At 38.6% G+C, this 21781-nt stretch overlaps 1 protein-coding gene across 4 annotated transcripts in view; it reads right to left on the reverse strand.

The window, feature by feature from the left end:
• The window catches only part of SLC10A7 (solute carrier family 10 member 7), a 154308-nt gene that overhangs the window by 95423 nt on the left and 37104 nt on the right, over positions 1–21781 (reverse strand). For 3 of the 4 annotated variants that reach the window (XM_064510780.1, XM_064510778.1, XM_064510781.1), the window contains one exon: positions 8446–8484. The exons of the other annotated variant lie outside the window; for it this stretch is intronic. In XM_064510780.1, the coding sequence (XP_064366850.1) occupies positions 8446–8484 (39 nt within the window). The remainder of the gene's footprint in view (positions 1–8445; positions 8485–21781) is intronic. 4 annotated transcript variants of the gene reach the window in all.

The following is a 21781-nucleotide window of genomic DNA, read 5'->3' on the forward strand; positions in this document are numbered from 1 at the left end:
TCAAAAACAGACATGAGCTGAAACAGATTCCTCCTGCAGTGTCACCAGTCTAAAGTGCTGCTGAAGTAGGAGAACACAGATGTTTAAACATTTCTGCTCCAAATTATAGGGGTGAGTTCTCTCCATTTCCACTCCCCCCTTTTCTCGTGCAAGAGGTGAAAAATCATTGGTCTGTTTCAAACAGAAGCTAAAACTTTTGGAGAACATTTAACAGTCAATTCTAAAAACATTTTCATTTCCTCTTGATGATTTTTTTTTTTTTTAAAGCGAGGGGGAAAATTATATATTTTGTTCATTTCCAAATCTTTCTGCAGGGAACATTTACCCTTGAATCAGCCCAAATGATTACATGTTTGTACAAAACCACCACCCTAGAGGGACAGAGCTCTTCTAGTTCTCTAACACACTACAGAAAGGATAAAATAAAAACCAAATTGTCATACTGTCTTCTTTCTCAACTTCTCCTCCATGCACCAACTAGTGTAAAGAACCAATAAATTCAAACATTTGGTTTACATGGATGCAACCAATTATTTGTGAGAATTTAGTCTCTTGTTCTACAAATAGTTCAAAATTTTTGAGTATAAATTTTCACCTGCTTAAACAAAACAAGCAAATATTTATCCAAATATCCCCTGGAAACCTCTAAGGGCTGCTTTTCAATGTGAACATTTTTTAAAACTGATTTTAAGAGCTATTACATGGTCCCACAATACAAATTTCAATGATTTAACTAGAAGTTGGACATTTTAATTTCTAAGAAAATTACTGATACTCCTTCCTGTTAATTTTACTATCTCTTCCTCCTGACTTTTTTTTTTTTTTTTTTTTTGTCTTGGAGAAAAAAGACAAGAGCCCCTTACAAAACAGAAGACAACAAAACACCACAAACTAGTATCAGGACCTTTCCAACATTACGATTCGCACACCAATTCCATCCTAATGCAATTGACTAAGTCCTGGCCGGTAGCTAACAGTAAACAAAAACCAAAAATACCCTGAAACAAACATATCCCTTTGACAGAAATGCTGTATTGTCACAGCAAAGAGGGCAGTGATGTATTTTACAAATTATGACAAAAGTACTCTTTATATAACAAACTCATTTTATGCCAAAACTGTATACAGGCACTAATGTGATGTACATGGCAATCCAAGGAATTGCCTGTTTATATAAAAATATTAAACGTGTTTCCTCCTGCAGATGTTCTCCAGCTCATTACCAAAGATGCATACTCTCATGACTTCATTATTCATTATCATTCATTTAAAATGGAATCAAGATTTTTGTATTCGATTTCCAGCATTCGATTTCCACTGATAAGAGAGGCAACTGTACCACAGTCAGTCTGAGGGCACTTTCACCTCCAGTTTCCACACAGTATGTGATCAGAACAACACCAGACCATACGATTTAAGGTACTTTGCCAAGTTTTAGCTGCTGAAATTTCACTCATTCCTCATTGCAATCTATGAACGGTAATTGGACTGGAAGAATAAAGCAGCTTGAACTCTCAGGCTGCCTTCTGATTTGCAACGGACATGCCAAATTCTGCCTCTAAAATTTCCCTTCTACTTTTACTGCTTGTTTTAACTCAAGAAATGCTACTGCACATATATCCTCACCTATTTCTTTCCCCAAGAACCTGCTCATCCATGAAACCAGCAAAGATGAGACGGGCGGGATTCCATGTACTACCTCATAAAATGGTCACTGAATATCACACCAAGCAAGAGTGCTAGATGGGGTTGCTGACCAAAAAAAGTAGGTGCAGGAAAAATCCTGCCTACTGTTAGTTACCATATAACAGAGCAGAAAAAAACAGAAAAAATTCATTCCCAAATAGAAAAATTCATTCCCAAATGAATGTCTCTCTAAAAAGATAATAATGACTTTTAGGCTGCAAAGAGAATACAAAGAGATACATTTAATGCTCCATTTCTTGCTACCTCTAAATACTGTTTTTTAGAACTGGTTGCCTGAGTCCCATAAGACAAAGTGAAGAGAAATAAATAATTGCTCAGTACCAAATGTTAAAGGGAAAATTGAAAAAGCACCAAGACCATGTCATTTGTAAACATGTATAACTATTTGTCAGTTAGTAGTTTCATTTTTTATTATTATGTGGATTTCAATGTATTTTCCTCTTAATATTTGAAAAAAATACAAGGAATATTCATTGGCCTTTCAGAGGATACTCTTTGGTAGCTTTTTGAAAGCTTAAGAACACATTTTATTCCTTCTAAGTTACTTCTTCACCGTAACTTTTCAGAGATAACAAAAAACAGCACTGCTTTTGGTTAACCGGTTCTCAGTCTGGGCTGGCTGGCTGTGTAAATCCCTGCTGATTTCATTGGTCTTTTCAAATCGACTCTGCCATCAAATAGACCACACATCACCTAGGCATGAATGCTCAGATTTGCAGCTCTTCCCCTATATGATTTTGCTCAGTTCCTTGGCAGCAAGCTCTCAGTTTCTTCTTAACTTTCTCACCATCTTATCTGTATACTTATTTCATTCTAATTTTAAAGGAGTTTAGCATTGCTCATAGACAAGCTTTTTTGTTTTGTTTTGTTTTGTTTGTTTTTTGTTTTTTGTTTTTTGGGTTTTTTTTAAAGATGACAATCCTGCATCTATTTTTAACTGACACCCATTCTGTCTTCTTTGGGGGGGGGGGGGGGGGGGGGAGAGAGAGAGAAAGCGCGAGGGAGAGAGAGAGATTTTGAGAATATACTGGCAGTGGTGTGCATGGTTAGCTATCACTCACAACACTCATGTAGCATGGGCTCTTTCCTCAAGCCTGCATTAACAGGTCTCTACCACAGTAAACTCTGTTACTCTGCACTTCTTGTACCAAAATAGCAGATGCTAATCAAACTTCAGTATTAAACTAGGCATGCTACAAACTGAAAGCACAAGTACGCAGTAAGAATAAAGGCCTAGGCACTTTAAAACATTACTTGCCAGATCTGGAAACAGCTGACGATGTTCAAACTTACAGTGAGGTTGCAGATCAAGCTAGCAGAAATCAAAATGAGGATGTTCAGTGACAGAGAGAGAACTGAGCACTAGTCACAAATATGAGAAAGTTACAGTAAGGCAAAATAAGCAGCTCCCAAGATGATCTGAATTCCAAGGAATCCAAACTTCTCCTGCTTTGTACGTAACAGCTTGTCCAAAGAATCACTACTGCTGAGATCTGCCCTTCCCTTCCCCTCATGCAAAAACCCATCGTTTGAGGCTGAGGTGGCTTCCCAAGTGGCTGATTAACAGGGAGAACTTACTCGGGGTGGTGAGAACTGCCAGAATCAACCCGAGAGCACAGTCCAGCAGCACCGTTGTGCTGCTTCACAGAGGAAGAAGAGACAACTTCCAAGAGTGCAGTGGTGCAGCAAAAAGCAGAGCTGCTGCTGCTTTTTACATTAAACAAGACTGAATCTAGAATTCAGCACCTGTTGTGAACAGACTGTCTTGGCAAGATTTTCTTGTTAACAGCTAGCGCAGTAAAAGGGGAATCCCTGAAGACTGTTCTGCCCCTTTTCATACTGAGAAGACACAATAAAGAGGGAACAAAGGGGGTATAGAAAATTTTGCCTGATTTCAGAAAAAAATTTACAATGTTTCTTCTAGAAATAATTAAGCCAGATAAGGATATTTATCCTAAAAATAACTAAGATAAAAAAATAAAAAACAAAAATAAAACTAAACCATTCAACATCCATTAAGGCAAAATAAAGTAAATTCAGCAAATTGGTTATTTTCATACTGGTGGATTTCTTTAAATAGTAATGAAATCATTGCTAAAAAATCCATTGTTATTAAAATAAAAAGTTGGCTCAGCCTACCAAAATTAGATTTGTAAGTTGCTGGTCATTCCCATAATTAAATCTGTGTCACAAATTTGCAAGAAAAATGGACACTATGACTAATGCATTTACTTGCTGCACTAGTGCTGTCAGGCTGTGTAAATCATTATGCCTGCTAAAACAGAGTAGATAAGAATTCCATACATTTTCATCAACCAGCAAAGCTTTGTGTATGTGTGAGAAGCTAACTTTTATATACCCTTCTTGATTCAGCTTTCATCTGGAAGGCAACTTAAATAAAAACACTACCCTTGGTTTGATTAGCAAAGTGACTGCTCCAAAAATTTAGTAAATGAGTTTCTGAGCAATAAGAACCAGCTCTGTCCCCTTAGAAAGGGATGGCAAGGTAACACAGCAAAGCCATACATAAATATATACTTAATTTGGACAAAGGAGATTAATGAACTGATAGGCACCTGGAATGGGGTCCTTCCCTCAGGCTGACTATGTATCCTAGACGCATGCCTTATTCCATCCTTCAATACAGAAAGCTAAACTAATCCAAAATAGTGTCATAAGATGTCTCAGTCAACGCTTTCATTTTAGGCTGCCCTTTGCTCTGCTTTTCAGGAGCACAGTGGTTACTGGAGCAGAGTCCACTGGATCCTCTCTACTCCTCTTAATTTCCTGTCACCACAGACCTCCAGATTTTGGTCACAGTTCTTTGTTCAAGGGGAAGCTGATGACTGCTCCTTTCAAAGCTATTATTCACTACCCCAAGCTGCCAAGGAATCAGACAACATTCACTCACATCACAAGCTGGATACTCTCCTGAGCTTCCAGCCCACTGTCTCAAGTGGAAAGGAGATTAATGAGAGGCAGAAAGAGATTAGACAACATGGTTTCTAGCCTAGCAGTGCAGAGCATTTTGTGAAGGCATCCTCTCCTTGGTTTTGGGTCCTTTACTCTTCCATGCACACCGCATTGTAGCCCGACTGCAGACAATAAAGCATCAAAGTTAGCTCTCAAATGAGCGTGCACCTTCACTTCAGTGCAAGAATGGTCTCAAACACAGGCTATGCCTCAGTGACCTTAAAGCCAATGGAGCTGAGCCACCTAGATAAACAAATTGAACAATCACCAGCACAGCACGTTTTGCAGTACCCTACGTACGGCTCCATGCTTCAGACTTCTACAAGCATTATTTTTCTGTTGCAGCACAACAGAAAGCTCAGGAAGCATGGTAATACTTAAAATGTTAAGAACCTCAGCAGACGCATTTGACATCCCAGTCCATTTCTTTAGCCTTTAGTTGCAAAAGCTCCTCTACTACAAGTAGAAGCAGCCACCTCAGTGCTTTTGAACTTAGCAGATCCTGGCACGCATTCGCATGATTCTACATATTCTCTTGGTCTGAAATTTATGTAAACTGAATTCAGTTATCATTAGTTATTACCAGTCTGGCTACAAAAAAAACAGTTTTCTGTAACAATTAGTTTTTTAAAACACTTTTAATTAGATCTGGGACATAATTAAACTAAACATAAGTATGTACAATATCATCCCATGCATTCTTTTGCCTTCATGTTTACAGAAATACAGGTTTTGGTGGAGTTTAACAGGAATTACTTCGCGTTTAGTTTACAGTTTTTTAATCTCCTTCCCTATAAGAACACCTTCAACTATTTAATAAAAAATATTTCTGCTCATCAAGACATACTCAGCAGTTCTACATTTTCTATACCAGAATGCGTTCTTTACCATCTGAGTAAGCTCATCTCAGTATCACCCTGATATTAAGCTGAGACTTTTTCTACAGACAACATTTTGCTTTGCAGTTTAACTTCTCAAAGATCACTTCCTGTTCTTGGGGGGAAAAAAAAAAAGAAGAAAAAAATAGAAGCACAATACATCTACATCTTTCAGCCCTTTTAAATCAGCTTGTTTTACACTATCACACACAGGCGCTGGCCCCACAGGGCATAGTCTGAAAGCAGACAACAACATACCATCCTCTTGGCTTTGTCACGGCTACACACAAGTGCAGCAATCTACCTATGTGCTACACTTTGCAGGATTAGGGAAATAAGAAAAAAAAAAAATCTAGCCTTGCCAATAGTCCAATCCTTCCAAATGGTCTCTAGGACATATATATGCTTTTCAGTACACAGATATATAAATACATCTTGGATGAAGCACAGACACAAAACACATCAGACACTAATAAGAAAAATGTGAATGCTATTTAGCTTCACTATGAAGTAAAGACATAGGAAATAGCATCTCCACATATGGCCAAGCCTGCAAGTTAGGCACCGATATAAACTGATTGATTACCAAAGATATCAACCACCCAGAAGGTCCCATCATCTTTTCAGAAATAGGCCAATTATTTTCATATTTTACAAGGGAATAGATTTGACTTCAGATATAAGTATTTTTTAATGCTTTTCCAGTTGTTCAAAGAAAACTTATGTAATAAGGCCCAGAGTCTGACTGCTTGCTAGTGACAGTCAGGAGCCCCTCAAATAAAGGCCACATGGACTTATACCACCGGTGAAAGACTGAACTCTGGCTACGTATTACAGCCCTTGCCCTACAGTCACTCCACTGCATTCTCAGTCCCAAGGCTCATTTTATTAACACCATGTTTGGAAAAGTTTAAAAAAGCAAAGCTTTAAATAAATATATTTATGATTTATTTCATGTCATATAAACATACTCCCCCTATACAATCATGATTTGAAACTATGCTAATGCAGTAAGACTAAAATGTTTGTATATTTGTGACTCACTAGTGGCCACTTTCTTTAGTTTTATTTTAAAAAAATTAGCTGGTCCTCTGGCTTGATTTTAGCTGATCTTTACTATTTTTGAAAAAATTTTTCCTGGGAATTTCCTTAAGAATATTTCTCACACTGAATCCCCGAGACTCAAAAGAAATCTGAAGTCAATAAAGTGTGAAACAAAATAATTCTACATAAGTGAAACTTTCCAATGACAGAACTAAGATCAAAACCAAAGTCTTTAAGTCAGTAGTATTATATGAATACAGAAACAAGTTCAGCTTCTTCAACTGTGATTTCTTCAAACAGTTTCAATTAGGTTCTAGAAATTAAAATACGTATATGCTGCTTTACTAGGACCCAGGACCACTGTCAGATGCTCTGGGGCCGATGTTCTTATTTGAAGTCAAAAGCCATTCTCCTAATGACAGCTGAACTGAGGCCTCCGGGTATTCAAGGAAACCCCCTGAACCAAAAGCTAGGGACAGCAGCAAAACTAGAGCTTGCGCAGAGCAACAAGAGGAAACACCAAGCACACACAAAGACTTAAAAAATAGTTTAACATTGGAATTCCCTAATTTGAGGGAGAAAGTGCTTTTTTAATCATTGGAGGAAGTCATTGTAAGAGACAAACAGGAATAAGCATTTGGGAACTGATATTTTTAACATGTGAATGGTTATCTATATCCACAAAACGTATAAATACCTAAAAAGTGGGGGGGGGGGGGGAGACAGAGAACGCTTTAAAGTATGTCTTCAAAAAAAGAAGTAGCATAACATACAACTTCAAAACAACATGCAACTTTCTCTCTTGGCAGTATATATTTACATACTTACAATCCCGAGCTCCCAACTTGTCGTAATAGATAAGCTTAAAGTAAAATTATTTTGTACCTGTGGTTCTGATTTCAATGTCCTAATTCATATTGTTTTGTCATTCATTCATTTTATACATGAGGACTGCAAACATACAAGACGACTACAAATTAGTCCTCTTTGTGGTGACACAAGATTGGAATTGGAAAAGCATACTTTTAAATACACATACCCTTTAGCTAAAAAGAACAACTTCAATTATTAACTGAACAAATAAATCAAGGAATCAGTCTCAGCAGTTTGCATACATGCAAACTAATTTGTACTTAATATTCATTAATGTCTCTCTAAACAACAGATCAATAAAGAGAACGATTCTTCCTTTCTTCATAAATATTAAGTGTTCTTTACAATGTGTTTTCTGAATCTTTGCAGACGAACACGCCCACAAATATTGTTTTAGCTTTTTAAAGAAACAGCTACATTTCCAGCTGGATTGATTGTTTCCCCATTTCTATCTATTTCAGTGTGTTCCTCAGAGACAGAGTGGCTTCACTGACAGTGAAATATGCTAAACAAATGACATGTCACAGAGTAAATTAGCATCTACTCTCTGATCAGCTGGGTCATGTTTTCTTTTCAAAATCCATGGCCTCTTGATAGAAAATAATGAGCATTTGATGGGCCTTATTAGAAAAATCAATATATTGATGCCCACGTCTGAAACATCTGCATAATAATAGATTCTGTTAACCCATTAAGGAGAAAATTAAGATGTGTTTACACATTATTAGTTTACCATGATTAGAGACAGTTTATTCACGATTTTTCTCAAGCATTTAACAAAAAGAAAAGAAATTGTAGTATCTGTATTTAACAAAATGGTGAAATAAACTGAAAGATTACTCAAATTTTTACCAGCTTAACTGCACAATTCCAATAACATTAATGTTAAAAATACAAATATAACAATACCAATGTTAAAAATGACAATATTATTAAAGCACTTACTTAGTATAAGTATTGCATTACTTACCAAAAAACTTCCAAAAGCTGAATTAAATATAGCAGCTGCCTGAAGAGAGAAAAGATAAATATCACCAATGGTAAGATAGCTATAGTACAGGAATAAAATGTTGTTCCTTGGCCCAACAAGCTATTAGATCCTCCAAATACACACATACACAGAAACCGCTAAGCAAAGTTAGCCACTGCTTAAAAAATTGCCGGTGGTCTGTAACTTATGAAGACTGATAGGTTCTGGTTTATGAATTTATAAATAATGTGCTGAAGCAGACAAAAGCAGAGGGGGAAGAAAAGTCCTTGCTCGCAGACTTAAAAGGAGTATCTCCGAGAACCAGAATCACACAGAATCTTGGTCTCACTGATTTTGCTCTAATTCGCTGGGAAGGCTTTTACATATTGACCTATTGATTAAAATAAATACAGTCTGACTGAACTAAACCAGTGCATTTTCATAGGCTTTTAATGGTTTTTTAAATGGAATATTAATCAGGCAAGCAAACTGATTTAATTGTTCACAATAAACAAGTATTGACAAATTCAGACGTTTCTGTAATTTGACCAGCAAATTTCAAATATGAATAACAAAAATAACAGCAAAATTATGAGGCCAAAAATGTCTAATCGTTACTTTTTACTCCATAGTCTTTTAAAATAAGAAAATAAACAATTTTGGTAATGACTTTAAAAGCCTTTGTGCTTACCTAAGTATCCAGGAAATAAAAGGTAGTAGTATTATTTCTTAACATTAACTCATTAAATTCCAGGAAGTTAAAACTTGAGTCTTGAAAAGCTTCCCCCAATTACCAAGAAAGAATAGAAACTCTTGTTTGGCAGCCAGTCTGATGATGAAAAGCCGCAAGGCAAAGGTAAGAGGAAAGGGGGGAGGGAAATCTACCATTTACATGAAGATCTAGAGCAGAGTCAAATTAATCACCCTGGACATTTTCAGCCACAGATTAATAACAAGTGGATGATAGTGAGTTTAGCAAGTTTGAATAAAGTCCAAATTCAGCGTGGGAGCCGTAGCTGAACCTGCCTTCTGCTCCATAAGAGGATGCAATGAGAGTGAATGGATAATGAGATCCTTGGCTCTAGAGAGCTTAGCTTTCTTATTCAAGTTCATAATTAATTCAAAGCTTTGATAATTTCATTAGATTCCTCCTCTGCTGGCCCTATCAATAAAAGATGGCACTGGACCGCAGCTCCTCAGTGGCCCAAACACAAAAACAAATGCAGACTTGGAAACCTTTGCTGACTTGCTTACTAACAGGGACAATGGCATATGGCACTCCATGTTGCGGAGGGAGCATCTGAATAGATACAGCTAAATAAAACATTATAGTTGACAGTTGTAAACTACAGTAACATATTTTAACACCTCTTCCTCATCAGCATTCCTTTTCTGAACATAAAAAAGAGGCGCAAGTCCAAACAGCTTCTCTTGCCAGAGATCACAGCTGAAAGCAAGAGAGAGTACTACTTAAAACAATTCCTCAACAAGTGTGAATTAAATCAGGATTTTTAACTTGCGTTTGAAGCTGTACAGATGATACTTTCATGTGGCAAAAGAGAAAAACATCACACCCGTGCATGCAAACCTACTGCATGCAATCAACTTCAAAACAGGAGATGCCCTGGTAGGTATCTATGGTTAGTATGCCTCTCTTCCAGATCCTATTATCACTATATTAAAAAAAACTAATCAGGTTTATCAAATCTCTTTGGCATTTGTTGGACAAGCGCCATTCTTTCACACAGTCTGTATGTATTTGTTCACTTCAATCTGATGAGGATGCAGAGAGCCCCCTTGTATTACATTCTGCCTCTGAATCCATGAAAGAGAATCTAGACTTTCATTTTCAAAAGTGGACTTTAGACCTCCTTCCTTGCAAAACAGTCTTTGCTATATAAAACAGTGTAAATCAACTGCTAGATCTGAAAGAACGAAGCATCTGGGCTCCACTTACGCACCAGAAGGCTGGGAGGAAACTTAATGGTCCCCACCTCCCCACGCAGATTTTGTGTGTGGAGTGACAGCTACATTTCTGTCTACCACAAAGAACCACATTGCTCACCCTCCTCAGGAAAAGAAGCTGGTAAAGTCCACATGAAGTGGATAGAGAGCAAAAGGAGTCCTTTCTTCCCTAACATGCTAAACTTACCTTCATTTCACAAAAATACCCAGTCCCATCCCAGCTGGATCCAGGCCAAGCTCTGCTTACAGTGCAGGTCAGCCTACTGGACCACATCAATTGACGCAAGAGAAACGACTTGCTAAACAGCTCTGAACCTTTTTGCTGGTCATTTTAACAATGTACAAAGAACAGAGCAATAGCTGGCCAGAACTGATGTACTAGGAAGGACTCTGCACATTGAAGTTTTAGCCACACCAGTGGCTGTCTGTCCTAACTTGAAGGTCACTTGCAGACATGAAATCTTTTACTTAAATCATGCTGTAATTTCCCTTCCTGGAAAAACTCTGTACCTGGCAAGGTGCTAAAGAGAGGTACAAGCTGGGTCTGGTGGTCTCTTCTTGCCTTGACATTATCAATCGATGCAAATTTCTTTCCTTCCTTCCTGACCCCCGAGGAAGGTTTCTGCTTTACCATTCTCAAGCTCTTAACAGGTACTAAGGCAACAATCCCAGACATATTATACGTTTCAGGTATTCAGCCAGTCTTGTGCAAAAGTCATCATGCACGATCAGTCAGGCGTATACTAGTTTGCATTTTTTTCTTCCCTTTCTCCAAAATGTCAGAAATTGACCAAACAGATTAAACACTCATTACAAGAAAAGCAAACAAACAAAAAAATCAGGCAGACCATAAATGAAACTACGCAAGTTCACACAGAGGATTTTTGCCTTAGTGAGTGAGGGCTCACACGTGTTGCTGACTATATTTGAAGCTTTCTTTAAAAATTGTTTTCCTGCGAAATAGACTCAGAACTAAATTTTTCTCACGCCCACAAGCCTGGGGCTTATGCTTGTGATTCTGGTTCAACATTAAACAAATACACAGTAAACTGAATCAACTGTTCCAATTTGTAATTAAACATACCCAGTAGTGTGACCCTGTAGAATTTAACCACTCTGTGCTTCCAAGCCCATTCTGTCAAGGGGGATAATATTGCCTACACACCTCACAGGGCATTGTCAAAATTAATTCATTGCTTGAAAAGCACTTTGAGATCCTTAGAGGAATGGTACAAACAAACATTAGCACTGACACATGATACAGCTAGTGTCTTAATTTCCTATTTGAAGCATTTATTAGTCACTGTTACTGTGCAACTTTTTTAATGTTTGCTCCTTTTGTGCTATAACAGATACCAGACTACCTGCAGTCAGCTTAAATAAAACAATAAAATATGAAAACATTTAGATGTCCTTATAAAACTCCAAGTTCAGATTTGCATGTGTTTACAAACTGTACATTGCACTTTCTATTAAAATCAGGGATAGTTCTCTCTAAAATCAATGGTAAGATCTTTTCACAAGGTAAATGTATAGCCATGTATTTAAATGCAAGGTCAGACCCCATTTTGAAGTAGCAGTGGACATAAGCAGCCTTGGCTATTTAGACCAATTATTCAAGTTTACATCAACTCAGAGAGAAAGACCAAAAGCACTGTCAGTACTCTAACAGGACTAGTACAGAAGAAAATGTATAGTTCCACTTGAGTTTAAAATAATAAGCCCTAGCTTCACTAAACAACAAATTTACTTAATATTAAACAGCTACAATTTCAGTCAACTCAGTATCGCACTAGGCTTGAGGAAATTCTCTCACTGCTCTGCATTTCCTGGGAGGATCAGCTGGGGTAGAAAGCTTTCAAGTGAGAAGAACTAGCCCATTTCTCAGGGAAACCTAATTTTGTCCTTAGCAGTAAGTTTTCTCTTCCCATACCAGAACCTACTGCAAAGCTTCATCCCTTTTTATCTCCTACCTTATCCTGCCTAGAGTAGGGGTACAGAAAGACTGCCAGGATTTATAATGGTGAGAGCAAGAAGATCACAGACAGTCCTCAGAACTACAATCAAGGTTTTGTTTAAAAAACAAACAAACAAAACCCCCCCACACACACACACAGAAGAAAAAGGCAAAATCATAACCAAAGGGCCAAACACTTCCCCACAGGCACGTATCCAAACGCAGCAGCAAGCACCTGCAGCACTCAAGTACATCTGATTCGGCAGCAAATCAAACAAGCAAGCTAATGTTTCAATAGAATAAAATACAGAACACATTCTGCAGTCAGTTCCATTTCCTTTTATTTTGGTATCAAATTAAACTGTCTTAGAATTTATTAGGCTAGATATCTTCTGATAATAATGAAGCAGGCCTGCATTAAAAAAGATGGAAAGATATCCTGGAACATTTGGAGAAAAATTTGGAGCTTCTGAGTCTTGGAAAGTAGGGATGCTCTAGATTTGTGAAAAAATATCTTTTCTGTCCTAGGTCAGTGATCATATCATATGAGCAATTAAATAGACAAAAACAATGACATTTTATCATTATCAATAAGATTCAAATGAAACAGCTATGTACAACTCAACTGGAACTACCATTTCTTTTCACTGCAGAGTCGCAGCAAGACAGCGCTACCTCATAGCTTTACATTTGGACCATGTGAAAAAGCAAAAGGGGTTTTTTACCAACATAGTTGTTTTAACACTAAAAGGTTTGATTCTTGAGTGTCATTTGGCAGCCCTGGGGGCGGCAACACTAAGTGCAGCGCCCCCGAGCTCCATGAGGACCTGCAGTCCCCAGCCCCCGTAAGGGGAGAGAGCATGTCACACACACTAGGGCCTGCGGGGCCTCTGCCGCCCCTCTGCGGTGAGGCCCGTCCAGGGCCCCAGCTGCCAGTGCGGAGGAACCAAACGGAAAGGCCTCAAAGCATCTCCAGGGGAAGCAGCCTGGCCATCATATAAAGCCGTTCTGCGTAGGCCTGCAATTACCAGCAGTTAAAACGCCACCATTTTCAGATATGCAGGGGTGGGATACAGCCCACACAGCAAGTGTAAGGCTAAATATCCTACTTATAATGCATGGCACAATGAAGCAGAGAGAAAAACCCACAATAGTAGGAAGATTTGGAGAAGGAAAGACAAGGATTCTGGCAGCACTACTGCTCAGCAGAGGACAGAACAGAACGTGGTAGTGTAACATTTTATAATGTGCATGTTATTAACACAGAATTTAACAGAACCATGTCTCCTTTTGATGAAGAAACAAATAAAAAGAAAAAAAAAGGCAGGGAGGAAGGGCAGGGGGAAGGGAGCAAGACTGACTCTGAAGGAAGTGATGGAAAGAGTTTGACCAAACAGGGCAGAAAAGGGAATTTTATCAACCCAAAGAGATCACAGTTCAAGAAGGTGGAGGAAGAAGACAAGACGTCAAAAGTGGCTTGAACGAGTCGACAGAGTCCCTTTAAAGGACTCCTTCAATCTCCTATTTAAAAATAAAATCTCAAGTGAGTGTTACTACAGCTCATGTCTTAACTGCTGTTTCCATTAATAAGATGTTGCAGTTCTGCAGAAAGCCATTTGCCACAGTACTGTTCCCGCAAACAGAATATAAATATACCTAATAAGGTTTAATCTGTGTTGCTGTTCATAACTATTCATCTGAGTTCAGACGGCGAAAAAAATATATATTCAAGTTCCTGGTTTTGAGCACTAAATTGAATCAGGTGTCCTCTTCTCTTAAGAAAATTAAGTTGCTTTTGTGCAAGAGTGTTTTAATGAGAACAGAGGCTGCCGACATTGATAAATGGGAATGACACCAGAGAGAGCATGTAAGCAGGACAATATGTGCATGTTACAGTCTTACAGGCTATTTTTCACTGACTATCCTGAATGACTTCGCTGTTTCTTAAGGGGCCTATTAATCTCAAATTTAGTTATTACACAACGTTTATTTGAACATATATTCTGTGGATGATGACAGTTAATAAAGGAAACCTTTTACAAGCTGTATTTTTACATATTGTTCCAACTGCAGCTCCCAGTCAGTCTACTGTATTGATGGAATAACTTAGTTACGATGCAGCCTTAAAAAAGGCACATATATTCAGATTCTTTTCTAAGCACACGGGGACTCTTAAATAACTGTTAAAATGCATATAAAAATCCTGCTACAGCATGGCAAAAATAAAAGAGGTAGTGTTAACTGCTCAACAAAATCTCTGATTGCACAGTTGCCCCGTCAAAGGCAAAATACATGCCTTTTTAACACTTCAGCATAATCTCTGAGAAACAAATAGGGACCCCTGGAGATGTATATACACTTCATATTGAATTCAACAGGAGTTTTAATATGTATCTTACACATGAATTTGGCCCCATGTGTTGTATGTGCGACAGGCCCTGCAACAATAGTACTTCGTGGGGTGGGGGACAAAAAAAAAAAGAAAAAAAAAGAGAAAAATACAGACTTTGAGGATAACTAAATTCAGAATCTAAAGAAATCTCATAAAAAAGGAACTATTTCAAAAGACTCTCAAGAAATACTGGATTACTTTCATTTTGTAGTGGAGTGGTACTGCACGAACAACCTTTTCCTCTCTCTTGGAAGAAAAAAAATAGGGAGGGGATTATATTTTTATCCACTACCATGTTCCCTGTGGTCCACCATATTTGCTGATTGTGAAAAAGATATCACCTAATCCCCAACCTGCCTCTAGAGCTGTGCTGAATGATATGAAAAACATTCCTTTATTTCAACAATGTTCAATAACCATCAGTTTTATGGAAATGATGCGGAAAAGGCACCAGAAAATGAGAATAGAATAACCAATATGCTGTTTGCTAACATTTCAGCAGGGGAACGTCATTCAGAGACTGATGTCTTCTGAAACACCTCACTGAGCCATGGATATGAAGCTGTGCACACTGCAGATTTGTTCCGTGCTGGCAGAGGTTGCTGCAGCTGAATATAAGTGTGCACTGCTTCAGCCAGACTCAGAGTCCTGACACAAGCAGTGCAGGGAAACAAGCTGGGGACTCCACAGGCTGGCTACCTAGCCAAGTTCTTCCTGCTGAAAATCAGTCTTTCACTCCTCCACTTTTGTAGTTCCTTATAACTATCACAGCCTTTTGGTAAAAATATTTATGAATACATACCCATTCATCAAAAGAATGTCAAAAGGCAGACTTTTTAGACAAACTTACTTAGTGTATTTCCTGTTCCATGGAAGGATTTCTGTTTCACCAATAGCTTCAGCAGTACTGAGAGAAATTCCTTTAATCAGCAAGTACTCACAACTTTCTACTCTTACTCAAGGGAGATCTAAAGGCTCACCATGGTATTTATGATTTGATGGCAATAGGAGATAAGGACTAAAACAAGGATAGTAAAGGGACTTTTCCAGAGAGTAAAACCAAAATATAAGTATCCATTAACAATTTAAACAGCAAAAAAACTAAGCATTCAGATCTCAGGAACATTATGTGCCAGTCTCCAAACTTCTGTTGATACTGGATGGGATCTGCAGATTAGTAACAGGAAAGCCACATTGAGCAAAGGCTGGGAAACAACACTGGCCTGTATGGATTGCTTCAGATGACTTATGTTACCAAGGAGAATGAAAGCAAAAGCCTTCATAATCAGTATCAGAAAGATCACATATACTAAGCCAGGAGGGAAAACCCTCTGGGACAAGTTGGAATGTCCATTTCCTAGATGAAAAAACAAGACTTGATCTCTTCCAATACAGGCGAGATGCTTCAGGAGACATAGCACATGCCTATCCTCTGCTACACAACAGTAATCTTTGTCCTGCTTTGACTTTTGCTTTACTCTGAACCCCACAGCTGCACCCATACCAGGCACCTATGTGGCTGGGCACCACAGAAAAATGATGTGATGCCCACAAGCCTTACCAGTAGAAAAGGCATATCAAGGCCCTATGCAGAAACACAAACATAGGCAACACACACCTTCTGCAACCTCATGTCTATCCCCACAGGAGGTTAAGGCAAACAGATTTCATTCTTCTAACAACCATTGCCTATTTCCTTTTGACAGTTAGAAGGGCTGTCAGCTGAGACAGCCACCAATATTCTCACTTGATTAAGAAAAATGGCTCACACTTCTTTTGGTCCCTGTGTGAGATAGTCCTTGAAGAGCCATATTCCACGCCCAGGGGTGCCCCGAAGCTGTAATTTACCTTCCAGTACTCTGTCCTCCCAGCAGCAGCAGTACAGAACACAAAAGCGTACTTGTGTGTAAGACAAAAAGTGCCTTCCAGTGTCGGCTCCTGCATTGCTCAACAACCTGAACACCTACAATGGATTCTTGAAAACTGACATGAATAAACAGAGGTAGTTTCTCTTTTCCCTCCTCTACTTGAAAACTGTAAAAGTAAATATTAAGGTTACCAGACAGTGCCAGCGTAAACACTTCAACAAGCAGTGATTTAAAGCCTCATAACAACACATGCTTTCTCATACTGAATGCATGATATGTACACAGTATCTGCAAACGTCACAATCTAGCGTCTGACCTCCTCCTTCTCCGTAAATTTCATAATGCTCTGCCATACCAGGAAGCTCTAAGCTTTCAAGAAGACATACAGCCAGACCTGCTGTATATATTTTTTTCACTAAAGGGGCAGCTTATTTCCATAGTTTTCGTAGACACCAGGATACAGGAGGTAACCTCTTCCCCCTGCTATCCCAGTACTGTAAAGCATAAGCCTTAGCAGCACAACTGACATCAGAACATGAACCAGACTGTGCTACACAATTAAAGGGTGAAAAAGAAAGAATGTAACCAGTCGCCAATGCTTCCATAGGAAAGCTACCCACAAACCTTATTCATATCTCATTTTTGTTAGTGACTCAAGGCTTATTAGCTTAGCAGTCAAGACACTAGCTCTCGCACCTGAACAAATGAACTGCCGAGCAATGATTTAATAAAGGAGACTGGGCTGAACAACGGTGTACAAGCAACTCTGCCAACTTGATGCTCTCTTCTGGTCAAACATTTCATAACTGTAAGTGACTTTTTCTCTAAAAAAAAATTTACTGTAGAAGGTATCCTCAAAAGGATACACAGCAATAACAACATCGCAAACATACTTTTATTTAGGATCACATTTTCTGAGATCTTAAGCTGTGATAAAAACACTTAAAGGTCTTGTCCCCTGATTCTCCTGGAGACACATCATCCATAACGTGATTAGAGGTCTAGTTAAACAATGCATCCCACAACTCCAAAGAGTATTACTTCCCTGCTGAAGTGAAATGAAAGCGCAAGGCCACTTTTTAAAAGGTGCCCTTTGCATTAACTGTAACATTGTGCCTGCACCACTGTTTTTCTAAAAATATCCCACTGTCATATTTGCTTTCTGGGCAGTTAGTAGCAGAACCAGACATTTCAATTGCTCTGCCATCCACATCTGCTTAGAACGGCTTTAATGGCATTGTTATTACAGTTCCTGTCACTCCTACCACCAGGTACAGCTTTGCTGTTAGTGGTGCAATGCCAAGAGCTGGGAAGAAAAACATGGGAGTATGGGGAGGCTGGCTGAAGCATCAGCTTTGTAAAATAAAAGGTTGATTGACCCACTGTACAGATCCATGAACCCCGATCTCTGGAGCTTATGTCAGAAGTGTCACAGATAAAAGATTCAGAGACTTTCATCTCAATCTAGCCACAGCAGATGTCTGTCCAGATCATGAAGAAATACTTTTTCTTTTTTTTAAACCTGGCCGGAGGTTAGGCTATACTGTAAACCAGTACCATCTGGTATTGGAAATACACTCTTTTACAAGTCCAGCCAAAGCTCTGAATGCTGCAATATTGCAATAGGGAGGGAAAGAGAGGCAGAGAAGAGAAACACTATAAGGAAAAGACCAGCACTATAGCCACTGCCACGAGGGAAAAGAGGAGGAATATTTATGCATGCAACTGCATTTTTTTTAAATGGTGCTCAGATACTACTGTAATTTAAATTAACTATTTAAGTCTAACTGGAAGTAGTTTAACCATTTCATTTGCGCATTTTATTGCTTCCAGATGAGCTGCTCAGGTGCCTAGTGGAAGGTGGCCTCTGCCCCTGCTCTTCTTTTCAGCTCATCCATGTCTCCCAAGTTGCAGCACAGTTATTAAACTCTTACGATGCGCTGAGATGGTACAGCCAGGGAGCTCACGCTATCAAGGGAAACAAGGGCATGGAGCACCTAAGTTATAGCAAAAATTGAGACAGATGTCAAAATGATTTGTTTGCCAAACTGCAAAACCGACCCAGGTTAACCTGACCTGAAACAAAATATTTACATAGAAATTTCCCTGAAAGAAAATGGAAACATTTCCACTAAGTCTAAATTATACACACAGGGCAAAGAAAAAAGAATGGAAAATTGCCAGCTGATCATGGTTTGTAGGCCAACTTCCATGTTACTAAAGTAGCTATTGAAGAACAAGGTGCACGCCCACTACGAAAGAAAAAAAAAGTCGATTATGAAAAAAACAAACAAAACCCCTCCCCAAACTGCAACACACTTCTTTTGTAATGTGGTCTCTTCCCCAGCATTTTGATGATAAAACCTTTTCTCACCTTGCTGACAAATTGTAAAGGCAAGGCCAAGGCATTCTATTTTGCAAACAAAGAACTCCAAGGAGAATTCAATAGGAAATCAGTAATACTGTATTCCGTACAAGGCTCCAACACGACACAGACACTGCTACTGATATTCTGTGACTGTAATTCATCTTGGGCATTGAAGGAGACATGGGTTGTGGGAGAAGTGTATTTTATCATGCCATTTAAGCCCGGAATATCCTGTCTCTATGCAGTCAGATCAAGGTAAGCTGCAGAAGCAATCTAGATCCAGAATTCTTTGCTACTTAAAAGTACTTCAATAACATAAGATGCTCTGTGATACACAAATTGCACAAAATTGTGCAAGAAGTACATTCAAGGCTGCAAAGTCAAAATCTGTTAACTATCCTGTACAGCAGGAAGTCCTGACTCCAAGAAAGAAGTATCTTCTCAATAGCAATGCAGAGTAGCAATGTGTGTGAACCCAGAACTAAGGAACAGAATTAGGATATGCAAACAAATGTGCAAACAGTTAAAAAAAAGAAAAAACCTTATACACTGCAAGCAATCAGAAATGACAACATCTTGCTAGATGGCTCTCTTACACATGAACCAAATACACGGATAAAGATGTAAGCTATGCAAGCCATTTATCAAACAACTTTTTTGTCATATGTTAGCAGTATTTCATAAAAACAGCTTTCCCAGAAAAAGGGTTAAATTAGGTTAACAACTATTTGAGTGATCAGCACTTTTAGGGTAAAAATAGACAAACAAAGATTTCTGAAATCATACCTGGCTAGTATTTTGACTCAAGGTTTGCCACTCAAAAGCTTGATAGATGGTAGTGAAAGGCTCTTTATAACAGGCAGTATCATCAAATCAAGAGGAGGAGGCTGTTTACAAAACAGATTTTTCTCACTCCTGCACACATTCATTCTGAAACTGAGTTGTTGTCTAGCAAATTCCACTGTAGAAAAGATCTCACAAAAACCTCACAAAATAGTCACCATCTAGTGGATTTGAAGTTCAATCTGCTCTAACATCATAACCAATATATCTATGTATCTATCTCCTCCTCTTGTGGAAGTATCAACAAAATTCAGAACGATACACTTATCTACAATATATCGAAGAATCTTATCACTGCTAGAAGCTGTAATCTAGCAATATAGTGGCAGAGCATGAAACAGTAATCAAAGTCCTGAAAAATATACCGTCAGCATTGTACACTGGTACCAGTGTATTATAGCACCTTGGTTTAAAATAAATCAACATAAGTGCTGCTTTGGTAAGCACTTCAAATGCAGTGTACATCAGCATTAGGAGGGGTAATGCACAAAGAAACAAATCAGAAAAATGGGACTTGTAAATAACAACTCAATTAGCAGATTCATATTACTCATTTCCTAATAAACTTTCTATCTGCACCTATAGGAAAACCTTCCTCCAGCCTTCCCTCCTTCATTTACATATCTGTGCAGGCCTGCTCTTTTTTCTTCCAAGCCCCTTTGCCCTTTCAATCATGGAGTATATTACTCCACTGTCAGAGCAAAGCAGTTCCTAACAACAGGGAACCCAGCTGGGATAGGAAGAGGGCAGCAGGCTCATGCATTAACATAATAATCCAACTGTGTTCCCACAGGCCCTTAGGGCAGACAGCATATTAGGCAGGCCTCCTGCGCAGACCCTCGGCGAAGCTGCCTTATCACCTGCCTATCAACCTGTGGCAGGCACAGCCGACTCCACAGCACCAGCTCCTGCCAAGCCCCCGTGCCCAATTACCTTACTACAAAAGACACAAATCCATTTTTCTACGGCTGTTTAATGCACCCAATGCCTGCCCTTATTTATGATTTGAATGTACCTTTCCGCATCATTTCCAGAGGACCGAGTCGTTGCCTTTTAACTTCTGAAAGTTGAGGGTTTTTTTTAAAAAGAGGTACTGCTGCAGCCAGCAGGAACCAAACCTTGAAACAAAATTTCAAATACAAAGCACTGCTTTGCAGATGTAACTTGCGGCCCCACGGATCCTGTGGATTTCTCAATGAGCAAATGAACAACAAGGGAAAAAAACAAAATAGCAAAAACATGCCCTTGTTATTTCTGCGCCTCCTAATCCAACAAAAATCAGATCAGCATATTTTGTTGTTTTTTCTGCAACACTGGAGAATTTTCAGCAGCAAAGCTATTCTACAATCTGTGGCACAAGGCCTGTCATCAAACAGGATGTAGCTACTGATTAAGGAATAAGGCCTGTGACAAGTTTCCAGGCATACAAATGTTAGAAATTGCCAGGAATCATTATGCAGTGCTGATCTCAGATACAAGACCAATGAGACCACCTGATTTAAACAAGACTTATAAATGTACGCTCTTCCTAATTAACATTCCTTGATAGCTAGGAAGTATTTCTGCATTTTGACAGTTTGCTACAACTCAGGAAACTAACTGGCATGTCCTCTTTTTTGAGCTCTTTAAATAAAGGAAAATGTTTAAATCTATTACGTAGTGTATTGCAATGCTGTTCCGTTACAAGTCATTTGATTTACAGTATATGTGCTTTCTGTACTAGTACAAGCTCAGTTACATAACAAGTAAAAGAAAGCACACATGCCAGTAAAAGCTACTATTTTGTTCATTTTATACAAGATCATCTTACAGAATACTGGGGGGGGGGGGGAGACTTAGGTTCTAATACAATATTTAATTTCATTAAAACATACATTTTCTGTAATTCCCCTTTAAAAGGGAAAGGGCAACAGATAATCTATTATAATCTTACTAAAGACATG

The sequence above is a fragment of the Dromaius novaehollandiae genome, chromosome 4, assembly GCF_036370855.1.
Source record: "Dromaius novaehollandiae isolate bDroNov1 chromosome 4, bDroNov1.hap1, whole genome shotgun sequence".
In the NCBI taxonomy this organism is placed as follows: domain Eukaryota; kingdom Metazoa; phylum Chordata; class Aves; order Casuariiformes; family Dromaiidae; genus Dromaius; species Dromaius novaehollandiae.